This window comes from Antrostomus carolinensis, unplaced genomic scaffold, assembly GCF_000700745.2.
Source record: "Antrostomus carolinensis isolate BGI_N321 unplaced genomic scaffold, ASM70074v2 scaffold9082, whole genome shotgun sequence".
Lineage (NCBI taxonomy): Eukaryota > Metazoa > Chordata > Aves > Caprimulgiformes > Caprimulgidae > Antrostomus > Antrostomus carolinensis.
In genome coordinates, this window is record NW_010297570.1 from 39,956 (window position 1) to 52,267 (window position 12,312).

The window sequence follows — 12,312 nt, forward strand, 5'->3', positions numbered from 1 at the left end:
AGCAGGTCGAGCTGCTCTTTCCCCAGGGAACATCCTTTCTCCTCCTGCTTTTCTGCTTGCTGCTGGTGCTGCTGGCACGTCACACTCAGCCAGAGTCCACCCCACCAGTGGGTTTAAAAATAGATGCAACCAGGGGGCTGGGTCTGTGGGAACCATGGGAAGCTGGTGCATCACTGCTAAAGATTATTGCCACTGGGTCCTGGTTTGTTAAATAGATGTCTGGCCAGGAGACACAGTTTCCAACAGGCTGAGGCTCAGCTCTTCCACCTGAAGAGCCACATCTCACTGTGAGAGCAGGACTCCCTCCAGCATTGACTGCCACACAACTTAGCAGCCTCATCACACCAAAATGTCACAGGAAAAAAGACAAAAAAATCCCCCAAAACAATTGAAAAAAACCTCTCAATGAGCTCCTCTCCACCCATGGGCAGCCCCTGGAGACTTTCTGTCAGCATTTCCATGCTAGATCTCTCAAACTTCCTGCATGCCTCCAAGGGCTGGAAATGACTGCCCTCTGATGATGCACCCCAAATACTTTCCATGCACTCCTCTGCCTCCCAGCCCTGCTGCCCCCCTCTCAGCAACTATGAGGTCCTTACCCGCACGGAGCTCCTCATGGGTCCCTGCTCCGTGTTGTAGGCCTCCACCTCCAGGACGTGCGAGGAGTTTTGCTCCCTATCCAGGTGCCTCACACCTCGCATCACCAGCCCGGTGCTGGGATTGATGCGGAAGTTGTTGTGCTCATTTCCTGGTGGAGTGAGAAGCCAGATGGATGCTGCCCATCACCACTGCATCAGTCCTGGTGACATGCCAAGCCCTCCTTGGGAGGCTGCCTTGGAGGCAGATTACTGAGAAAAACCCAAGCCCCCATCACCTTCAGCTACATCAGAATCAGCTCAGGAGGGTTTGGCCCTGGTCAAGCCAGGAGCTATAGCATCTAGATATCCATCCACAACAAACCGTCCCCCAGCAATTAACCCTCATGCTGAAGTTTTGCTCAGGGGTGGGGAAGATGCCTCTGTGGGCTACAAAGTGCAAAAGGATGGAAAGCACAAGGCTGTGCATGCTGCTGGCCAGAGCCTGGGGCAAACACATTGTTGCAGGAAGGGACACCTGGACTTACCCTTGACGATTCTGTACCACACTCTCCCGTTAACACCTTCGTCTGCATCTGTGGCTTTCACCTTCATGAGAAAAGAAAAGCAGTGAAAGTGAGAGGCAGAGATTTCAGACCATAATGAGTCCTTCCCACCCTGCCTGAGACTGGACATCCTGCTCCTCCATCTGAGCCAGGGATCTTACCAACCACAAAGCAAATTCAGTTGTCCTCCCCTCATCACCAGACAGCAGGGATAGCAGACTCGGGAGCCCTCAGCTGCCAGGTTAGCTGTAGGATAGGCTCAGGATGAGACCTGAGCCTGAGGACCATGCCATGAAGCCCGTGGGTCAGTGCGCTGGTGGAGATGCCTCCATCGGTCCTGCCCTGCACACCCATGCTTGCCCTGGTGGAGACACCACCAGGGATGGAGCCTTCCTGCCTGCAGAGCTGGCCCAGGTTGGGCAAGGAGAGCTGCTCCCACGCCTGGTGGGCACGCAGCTCATGGCATCAGGGTCTATCATGTGCCGTGGTAAAGGAATGACCCACCTCTTGGCCAGCAGACGAACCTGCACCTGGGTCTATTGGCTCTGAGAGTTGCTCACATTTACCCTTTCACTGCAAGCTATTGCCAAGTCACCCAAGCAGCAGTACACACACAAAATACCAAAAGAAACATGAACACAACCAGCCTAGTGCATGCTGGTGGTCTAGACACTGGTCTGGGTTCTTGCAAGACCCCAAGCAGTGGGTGGGAGCACCCCTCAGCTGGGATGCTCCACACGGTCCATGCACATCCTCAATAAGCCATCCGCCCTGGGAAACCAAAGACACGGGTCCCCTCTGGTGTCTCTGAACAACACTGCAGTGCTTTCCTCACAAAGCCCAGCCAGCAGCTCGCCGGCCCCAGCAGCTGGGAAGCAGGACCCAGTGAGGGGCCACCAGCCCTGGGCTTCCTCCCTGGCTGGCATCGAGCCGCTGCATCTCCCCTCTGCAGAAACCACTTGCCACAGAGCATCCAAACCACGACCACAGCACTGGCCACTCGCAAATCACCAGGGTGAGGACATGGGGAATGTCTTGGCGTTTATTCTCCACCTGCTTCCCCTGGGAAGGCATCTTCTGCCACATCTTCTGCCTACAAATATTGCCCAGAGTTTTCCTTTCCCAGGCAGATGGGGGTTTGTGCCCAGACGTGCACTGAAAAGAGGAGGGGTTGCTGCAAACGGGAACAGTGAGGCCATTTACAGGGGCTCAGCTGTAAAGCTTTCACCCACAGCCCCACACAACACTTGCAGGAGGCAGAGATGCTCTTCTGAAATGCAGTTTTGAGATGCCTGGAACTGCTCTTCTTCCCTTCTACCAAGTCAGCCCACAGCAGCAGAAATCTTAAGAAAATGCTGACCCCGCACTTCCAAACGATCTGGATTTGCCACCCCTGTGCCATGCACACCATTTTCCTCTGTCCCAGACCAGTTCACACCTTGCTTACAGCTGGACATGCTCCGTGTTTCACCATGGACCCAGCACCTTCCTTTCGCAGCAGAGAGCCCTCCCTCTGAATGCTGCCATTGCATCCTCACCAGCTCTTCCACCCTGGGGGCAGAAGCTGGGCTGTCTGCTCTCCTGGGTGATGGATGGACCTCACACCAGCAGGTGAGTGATGCCCAGGCAGACCAGTCGCCTTGGCATGTCGAGACCAATCTGCCAAGTGAACTGGGTCCCTCCTGGGAAAAACCATCCCATCAGCCAAAACACAGTGCCAGGGCAGCAGCAGTGGGAGGGAAGCCTAAGGGATGGCAGACAAACCTTTGCAGCTTTTTGTGCCATTCCCTGCCCTGCTGTGCACAGGAAAATAGATTTTAAGGTGAGCAAAAGGGAGGGTTTGGAACATGATGAGCACTGCGTGTGAGCAGCAAACTGCAGGCTGCGAACACCTTCTTTAGCCATGCTTTTCCCAGCTCACCCAAGCATTGGCTGCAGGCACCTCCAGCACAGAAACCAGGTGAAATGGGTCAGCCCAGGTATTTGGGTTTTATTAAAAAAAAAATTATTTCTTTATTAAAAAAAAAGAAAAAAGTAATTTGCATTAAACCAAGGTGTGCTCCTGCCACTGCCCTGGCACAGCCTGCTGCCAGGAAAAACCTCGGCTGCTGCTGGTTTGACCCACTGCAGTCTCAGAGGACATGTGGTACTTTGCTAGACTGTCCCAAACTTGGGAAAACGATTGCATTTGAGTGCAAGTGGTGGGAGAAAAGCTTTCTGCTTCAGGTGCAGGTCACCTTGTGCAGCTGAGCGCTGGGTGCCTCCAGCCTGCTTTATCCCCCTGTGAGAGCAAGAGGGCTGCCGGCAGAGCCAGCCTTTGCCAGGCCACCTCAAACACCCCCAGCCCCTGGGAAGAGGTCAGAAGGGGAGGAAGAAGGAGAGGGGATAAAAAGATGAGAATAAAGCAGGCGGCTTGGCACAGATTTGCTGGGAAAAGGGGGAGCAGGAGTGTGGAGGGCAGCCCACCACCCCCTCTGTAGCACAAGGGGCTCAGCCCATGACCGTACCATTCAACCAAAGCCTGGGAAAACACGTCCTGCGGGGCTTGACCTCTTGCCCCAGTAGGGCACAGCCCCTCGGCATTGTTGTGCTGGCAAATCCTGCCAGAGGGCTTGGGGCGCCCTTGGCTTTGCATGCTCAGGCTGTCCCTAGCCTGGCTGCCATCTCTCTCCCACCCTCCCTTGTCCTCCAAATGGGAGGAGGGGGCTGGCAGCCAGCAGCGCACGGTGGGAGAGGCAGCAAGGCAGGCGTGCAGGACGCAAAGCCGGAGCTTGGCCAGCTGCTGAGAGGTAGGGAGCCCAAACCCCCGCGGCAAACCCAAAAGCTGACCCCGAGGGGCGAGCGAGACAAGCCAGGGACATGTCACCATCCCTGGCTACAGAGCTGCAGCCACCCGGGGAAAGGGCTGCAAATGGGGTGGGGAGGAGAGATGTGGAATTTGGGGTGAGTTTGAAGTCAGGGATCCCTCCTCCCATCCCCATCACGTTGCTTTGTCTGTCCTGGTGACAGGACAGGGGAAAGTCCTGCAGATGCAGCACTGATGGTTAACAGTGAGGGTGCTGGGGTACAGTGTGGCTTTCAGCCCTTGGCTTTCGGTGCCCAGCTAGCCAGGTGCGTAAGCTGGGGGTTTGGGACCCTCCAGCATTATCTGCTCCTGCAGGAGAGGAGAAAGACTTAGTGCCTTGGGAAAAACTGGGGAGCTCCAGGAAAGCATTGCTAAGCAAGATGGGGAGGGGAAAAGAGGGCTGCTTTTCATCCAAGCTGTGTCACAGGCACAGAAGTGCCTGGAAACAGCCTTTTCTTTGCAGGAGTTTGAGAAAAAGGAGAGAGAGCTTGTGGAAAAACCTTCTGCCAAACCAACCAGCTGCGGCTGGCCAGGCAGGCAGTGCCCGGTGCTGGGCAGAATAATGCTCTCTTCTGCTCATGCACAAGAGTAATTGCTTCTTCCTTTCCACCTTCCTCAGGAGCATTCTGCTTTTTGCAATTTCTCTTCTTCCTCTCTGATCCTCAGCTACCTTGTTCCCAGTGCTGGTGGCTTTTTGCTGAAATTCTGCTAAACCCACTGTAGTTCTGTCTCAGGCAGGAGGTGGGGGGGAATCCCTTTTGTCCATGTTAATACACTGAAAACTTATCAGCCCTAAAAAAAAGTCACCGCTCATCTATACTCTGCAAAGATTTCCCAGATTTTCAGTAGTTCTATTTCTGGAAGGGCTTAGAGATCAGGTGAGGGGCAGCCTGGACCTTTCCTGAACCCCCCAGCTCTGCCAGCCAAGCTGTGCCTGCGGAGAGATGGATGGGAAGTGAGAGGAGAAGAGAGCATGGCTGGAAAAGCCTGGGAAAACATCATTGTGAGCCCTCCTGACAGGTTTCTAGGGGACACAGTCAGCTGGCTCTAAAAGAAAAACCCTACAGCCACCACCAACAGAGCAAAAAACAACTCAAAGAAATTACCCACATTTCCCAGCTCACTCTTAATGAACAATATAAGGTCATCGAGCCAATCCATGTGTGGTCAGTAAATGCCAGAATGAAGGTAGCTGTGGTAACCTTGATTCAGGCTGCCTTTGGTGTGTGTGCTCAGCTGCAGCCCCGCCCATTGCTTTCCATGCTCTGGGCAGTGGGCAGCAGCCTGCCCATGAGCAGAGTCCTTGGGATGCTGCCTGCCCATGGAGAAGGGTCCTTGGGATGGCTGTGTCTGCCAAGGGCTGATCCGATCCCAGAGCTGAAGGGGAAGGGGCTGAGCCAGGCAAGGAGAGGCTGCAGGATAAAGAAATGTTTTTGAGGTGAAGAGGGGTGAAAAGACCACTTTGGGGCAGGGGATGAGAGCTTTGGCCCCTGAGCCTGCTGGCAATATGCACAGGGATTCACCCAAGTTAAGGTGTTCCCAGATGTTGATCCATTGGCTTGTGTGTTTCCCATTTTCTGAGCTCAGACCTGGCTCTGACCCTGGAAGTGGCCACATCTCCCCAGAGCCTCTGAGCTCTGACCAGGCCAATATAGACCCTGCCCTGAGGCTGCCGGCATCACAGCTTTGGATGTTCAAGCCCAGGCAATGCCAAGTATTCCAGAAATAAATTGGAAATAAACCTGTGACCTTACTCCCTCCATGTCTCAGCTCATTTCCTGTGAGGGGATACCAACAGCAGCGCACAGGTCTCCTGCAAACACACGTATTCATACTTGCAAGCACTTGGGTCCGGAGTGGTGAGAGCTATAGAGAAAGCCCTTAAGAAATGAATAATTTCACCTCACAGCAGGTTGTGGGGATGGGCTCCACACACCACAGGGAGAGGAGATAGCAGAGCTTGCATGAGTGATCTGTCTCCACCAGGATCAGGCAGGGTCCCAGCAAACCAGAGCTGGGAGCTCAGCTGCCTAAGCACACAGAGGGTATGGCTGCGGCACAGACAACCTGAGTTCAAGGACTCCTCAATCTCTGAATGCTTGGCCTTGTGGCCCTTGGAGTGTTCAATTAAGGTTATTTCCACCTGCGTAATTCGGACGGTGAGCGATACTTGTCTGATGCAGCATCTCACTTTCCACTGGGCTCCTCTATGCCAGGGTGTCTCATAGTTTCCAATTAGTGATCAAAGACACATCACTGATGTCTTCTCTCCCCTTTTTTGAATGTTTTACCAGTGAATATCTGCCTGTTGCCTACACAAACTTGCATGGCTTTGGGATAGTGGCTGCAAGAGCAGACCCAGAGACCTTGCAGTCCCTGCAGGCCTGTCTTTTCCCTCATAAACTCTTAATTTTAAATTGTCTCAATCCAAGTCACCGAATCCCAGAATTGCCTGGATTGGAAAAGACCTTTAAGATCATCAAGTCCAATCATGAACCTCACACTGACAAGGCCCCGACTAACCCATGTCCCTCAGCACTATGTCTACATGACTCCAATCCCTCCAGGGATGGGGACTCCACCACTGCCCTGGGCAACCCCTTCCAATGCCTGAGAACCCTTTCAGGAAAGAAATCCTTCTTTATATCCAATCTAAACTGCCCTTGGTGCAACTTGAGGCCATTTTCTCTTGTCCTATCACTTGTTCCTTGGTTGAACAGACCAACAAACCTGTACTTGCCATCAGGCTGCCCAGCCATGGACCAGTCTAACAGCTCTCCATCACTCTTCTCACTCCCACCTCTCTGTAGGAAAGTCAGTGCAGGAGGGTGCATGGGAGCACAATGATGGGTGCAAACTGCTCTGGGGATGTGACTTGGAGGGGAACTGACCCAGTGGGAAAAGGAGAAGACAGTGGCCATCAGGTGTTTGGTAAGAGCTCCTACTGACGAGGCTTTGGGAAGCTGGTTTGCATCACTGTTTGCAGATCTGGCTGAGAAACCTGTGACATGTCTGAACCTGAAACCAGGTCAGCAAAACACCTAACCCAAGAGGACTTTCAGCACAAGCAGAGTGAGGGCGTTAGACTTTGCCCCTGAAAGAAAAAAAAAAAAAAAAAAAAAAAGAAAGAAGCAATGCTAATGCAATAATGCAGCTCGATGGGGAGGTAGTTCCTGGGCAGAGGCTCAACCAGTTAGTCATTTTCTTCAGGAGAGAGGGAATAATTTAAAAACTCCAAATGACAGTCAATTCAGCAAAATCACATTTCTGGGCAATAGAGAAAAATGAATTTTGGACCTTCTCTGGTGTACGGTTATGTATCAGTCCCAGAAAAGCTTCATGCAACATGTGCGTGTTCCGTACAGGTGTCATCACTGGGGCCGTGGGACTGCCTGTACCCGTGCTAGATTTTTTTGCCAGATGGTTTTGCACTTGTTCAGGGCAGTACTTTGCAGATACAAATCCCAGCTTTGTGCTTTGCCTCCTGGCAAAGCAGACAGACTCCTGTCACCCTGTGCCACAGAAAACATGTCTGGGAGGACTTTGGACATCAAAGCAAGCCAAGGTTGGATAGAGGGTGGCTTTCTGTCCAGCTTCTAGGTGGTAATTACCTGTGTTGCTACTCTGTGTTATCTTGTGCACTGCAGGGAAGATGAGCACAGGGGACGCTGCCAACATGACATCTCCTACCTCACCTCTCCTTGGGCTGCTGGTTTCAACCACTGAGCTGGTCCCACTCATTACCGCATCCCCCGAGAGGGGAGACCCACTGCCCATCATCATTGCCCTGGTCTGCATCTTCCTCCTCCTGGCAACCTTCCTCATCTTTGTAACCCTCTGCAAGCCATTGGCTCTGGACCAGTCCCACTCTGGGCCCCATGAGTGTATGCCCCATCACCCGGCAGATGCCAGCGAGCCCCAGCTGAGGCTCTGGAAGCGGCTTGGTTCCCTGCGCCGCTCCATCAACACTTTCAGAAGGAGTTGGCTGGTGTCCCCGAGCCAGCTCGCCTGCCCCAGGAACCTCCCAGCCAGCCAGGACTGGGATATCATGGAGTGCACCAAAATGTGATTCTGCTCTGCGGGAACTAACTCACCCCACACCACTATTCTTTCCTAAGCTTTTGGTTCAGGCTCAGTTCCCACCTCAAGCAGCCCCTGGTATCCTGGGCATCCTGGCAGAGCCCTTTTAAGCAGCCCATTTCCAGGCAGGCAACAGGAGATTTTGCTATTTCAGGTTCCCAAATGCTTTCCACATTACTGTTTCCTGGCAGGAAAGGCAGAGCCATCCAAACTACATCCATATGCAGCTATCACCAGGCAGTCTAAAAAAAATACTGCTGCTTAATTTCTTTTGGAAAACATTGTGCAAGTTGCAAGGCACCTGGACAAACAGCCTGGGCAAGAGCAGAACAACTTGGCTGCCTTGAAGAGAGATATTCTGGAGCAAACATGCTCCACAGAAAGCAATCCTCAGCTGAGACTGCCCCCCAGAGATGTGCTCCTGAGCAGGTGGAGGAAGCCTCAAGCCCCTCTCCTGCTTCCTGGTCTCTGTCCCCTTGCAATATGCCATGGGTTGATGAGCTTGATGCTTGGAAGGATGCATGCTACAGCTGTCTGCTGGAAACCTGCTTCCATAAACAAGTGGTGGGAGTAGGTAAACACGCCTGTAAATGCATTAAAGAGGCCTTTTGAGGCTTGCAGTCACTGCCAGCTTGGAAAGGCACCGTGCTGAGCTGAGCGGCATATTTCTGCTGGGAAAGGGGGCAACAGCCAGCAGGTAAGCTAACGTGCTTAAAGGAATCAGTAGGAAAAAGAAAAAGTGGTTTAATTCTTCCAGGTCTGCAGCTCACACTACATTCAGCTATCAAGTTCATCCCTTTGGGTGAAGACTCTGTACCTGTCAAGGAGCCGTGGTGAGCACCGAACCCCATCTCTGGGGTTTCTGACATAGTTTCTGACCCTCTGCATCAGGTCCTGGGACATTCCCCCTCTCCTCCGGCCCCACGCTGCCTGGCTTTTGCAGAAGCAGACGGGGAAACCTTTATAAACAATCTTGTTGCCACAGGAACATGGGGATGTATTTGAAGGAGGAGACATTCCATACAATGGTTCACACTAAAGGTGTAAATTAAACTGAACCCCGCTGATTGCCCATTTCCACTTCTCTCTGATTTTCTTCTATGGAAAACCAACTTCCCCCAAAACATGCCTCTCCTTTGCCACAGACTGCCGAGGGCATCCCCCTCTTTTGGGAAACATGCTCTGAGAAAAGGGATTTGGATGTCAGACTTAGGTTTCCTCCATTCCCAGTCTTTCAATTTGTGAAAACAGCTCAGTTTTGGGAGTCCCACAGCAAGGCTCCTCTCCACCCATGCAGCTCCCTGCACACTCCATTCCCAGCTAGAATGCCAGGGAGATGCCTGACCCCAGAGACAGGCATGGTGCTACGGGCACCACATACACCGTGTCACGGCACAACAGGTGACCAAGAGCCACAGGGTTCGTGCTTGGGGACCGGCCACCCCGAGCACAACACATGGCTCCCAGCAAACGTTGGTTGCAAGAGGCAAAAGGCTCTTTTCTTCTCTCCCGGTGACTCACTCTGCACACAAGAGCCAGGGACAAAGCTGCCCCTTTCCCTGAATGCCTGGAGTGGTGTTAAAGGCAGGAGGAGCCTTCCCAGGGCCCTCTGCAAAGAGCCTTTGGTGCCCGCTCTAGAAGAGCCCTGGGTTGGAAGGGATGCTGGAAGCCCTCGGAGGCTGAGTGAATGCCTGCATTCATTCTGTGCTCACTGAGCCATTCAGCTCTGCCCACCGCTCCCTCAAAGAGGAACAGAAATGAAAGCAAAGCCCAAACGCTTTTTCCCTCCTTTTCTCCCTGCTCTCAGAGCATGCACTCTTCTCCCCCCACCTTCAGATCTCCATTCTCAGTCCCTTCTCCGCTGGGAGGAGGGAGAAAGTGATGCAGCCAGGAAAAGGGCCCTCACCCACACAGGGCTTGGGTTTGCTCCTCTCACCCCTTGCAGAAATGGGCTGAATTCCCTCTTGTTCTCCTGTGCTTTGCTGTCTTCTCCCCAGTGCTCACGGCTCGGGTCAGCAAAGGAGCAGGGGAGCATACAAGCAAGAACACATCTTGCACTGGCCTGGAGGAACAGACCACTGACAAGGAGAGAAAATGTCCTCCCTGGGCTTCCAGCAGCTCAGAGCGGCAGTGCCAGGGCCCAGAGTAGGGGACCCCCTTTGCCCACCCAGGGACCTGGTGAGAGCCAGCCTCCTGCCTGCACTATGCTGCTGGCGGCCGGGATGTCCTCGGGGACGCTGACTTCGTAACTGCTCTGAAGGAAGATGGGTCGGTTGTCATTGATGTCCAGGACGGTGACGTACACGGTGGCAGTCCCAGTGCGCCGGTTCCCGGTGGGGCCGTTGTCTGTACGGGAGAGAAAGGTGAGGGGAGTTTCAGTCACCTCCATCTCCTTCTTGCACAAGTAGTGCTCAGCCCTCAGCTGCTGAAAATAACAGGACTAAAATTTCTAAACAAAAATGTTCCATCCTTTCTGGGGGCCAGGGATTTGGGGGGTGAAGGTGGGCAGGGGTCTGCACTGCAGCACCTCTGGGGCCAGTCTGCACCTCGGCTGCTGCAGGGGGGTGGTGAGGGTCCAGTTGGCCCTGACAAAAAGCAAAAGCCTTGGTGAGTTTTCTGTAGACTCAGCTCAGCCCACAGCCAAAAAGCCCCAGGATGTGTTGATGTTCAGTAGATAAGGACATGGCAGCACAGCTCTTGCTATTGCCACAAAGAATGAGGGAATGGGGAGTACAAACTGGGGTTGTTTTCTCCAACGTCTGATGCAAGTGAGCACTAAATCCACCCAAACAGAGCCTGCGGGATCTGGTGACCGGGAAAACAAAGGCAGTCTGATACCCATCCGAGGGGCAGAATGGGCCCTTTGGCACTTGGGATCCAGTGCTGCGTGTCCAGTGGTACAGCATCCCTGCTGCAGAACCCATGGCACCTGCAATGCTGTGCCCTCGAGATTTCTGACCAGGCCACTTATTTCTCCTTTAAAAAGGGACATCCAAGTCTCCTGTAAACAGGCACATCATTATGAAGCTCTAGAGATGGTGGCCAAGATGTGTTTGGCATGCAGGCCCTCTGCCCATGCCAGGTGGCTCTGGATTAATCATCAGCCACTAAGCCAAGGGCTGGCATGGCATTAGAGGAACGATGCTATGGCACTGGCATTTCTGGGTGGAGGTCTTCCCTGGACAGCACGGAGCCTCTCCAGAACAGGGGCTCTTGCCTTCCCTGAGGTAAAGGGAAAGCCTTGCGGCTGGATGAGCCTGAGGGGTGAATTTACTGTCTGCAAAAGCCATGGTGGAACTGGGATATATTAATGCACATGGGTTGTGAAATGCTAAAACCAAACACAGGCTCTGGTTTATTAGAGCACCTCAAAGGTTGCTGTCTCTCTGCTGTGTTTCCAAGGCAGCTCGACACATGCACAGCCACCCCATGTGGCAGCAGTCCCGTGGGAACGGTGGGAAATCCTTACCGATGGCCTCCAGGATCAGTGTGTACGATGCCACGGTCTCCCTGTCCAGACTCACAACTGTCCTGACCACCCCATCCCTGAAGCCGACACTGAATTTGCCATCCTGATTCCCACCTGCAGCAAAGGACAAGGACCAGGTTACCCATTGTCTGGATGCAGGGAGCAAAGCCCACGCTCCAAGGGACGCTGCAGACCAGGCACAGGGTCAGCCTGGCCGTGGAAATCACAAGTGCTCAGCCTGCTCTCCTGAATGGCTGCATTCCACACGCTGTGAGCAAGGCAAGCTTTGTAGGATGAGCCTGTTTCTTGTTCCAGACAGAGCTTCTCTGCAGCAAAAGCGGGCAGAGTGCCTTCTCTCTGCCACACCACACGCCCTGCCTGCCTCGCAGCACAGTAAAGGAGCAATGGTGGTAGGAAAAGCTGAATCATATGAGAGCCAGATCATTTCCTGAACACTTCGGAAGCGAACTGGGGTAACTTTGCATGTGGCCTGAGGTACCTGTGGGACAACACACACCTTTTCTTTTGCGGGGGAGGCCAGAGAGGCTGGGAGATAAAGCACAAAGCTGCTATCGTGAGAAAAATAACTCTCTGGTGACACACACTATTTTTGCCCATTTTCTGAGGGCTAAGTGCTGCACGTGCACTTTGCAAGTCAAAGCATGGCCAGGGGGTTCCCCAGCCTCCCACTGCACATGCTGCAGCTGCAGTGTGAGCCAGGCACTGCCCAGGCAGCATCGCTGCCCACCTGACTCCTCCCGGCCCACCCACACCCAC

At 53.5% G+C, this 12,312-nt stretch overlaps 2 protein-coding genes across 2 annotated transcripts in view; one reads left to right on the forward strand and one right to left on the reverse strand.

Annotated features, from left to right (window-relative positions):
- The window catches only part of CDH23 (cadherin related 23), a gene marked incomplete at both ends in the record, with an annotated part of 119,411 nt that overhangs the window by 39,726 nt on the left and 67,373 nt on the right, over window positions 1-12,312 (reverse strand). Inside the window, 4 exon segments of the mRNA XM_010162174.1 lie at window positions 600-748; window positions 1,124-1,184; window positions 10,264-10,412; window positions 11,536-11,649. Of these exon segments, the coding sequence (XP_010160476.1) occupies window positions 600-748; window positions 1,124-1,184; window positions 10,264-10,412; window positions 11,536-11,649 (473 nt within the window).
- Window positions 7,639-8,055, forward strand: CUNH10orf105 (chromosome unknown C10orf105 homolog). The gene has a single exon (XM_029083536.1). It carries the CDS (start codon window positions 7,639-7,641, stop codon window positions 8,053-8,055), a length of 417 nt encoding a protein of 138 aa, XP_028939369.1.

What these genes read in the sequence shown, in the direction of transcription:
- CUNH10orf105 (XM_029083536.1), top strand. Translation starts at nt 7,639, where the DNA reads ATGAGCACAGGGGACGCTGCCAACATGACATCTCCTACCTCACCTCTC.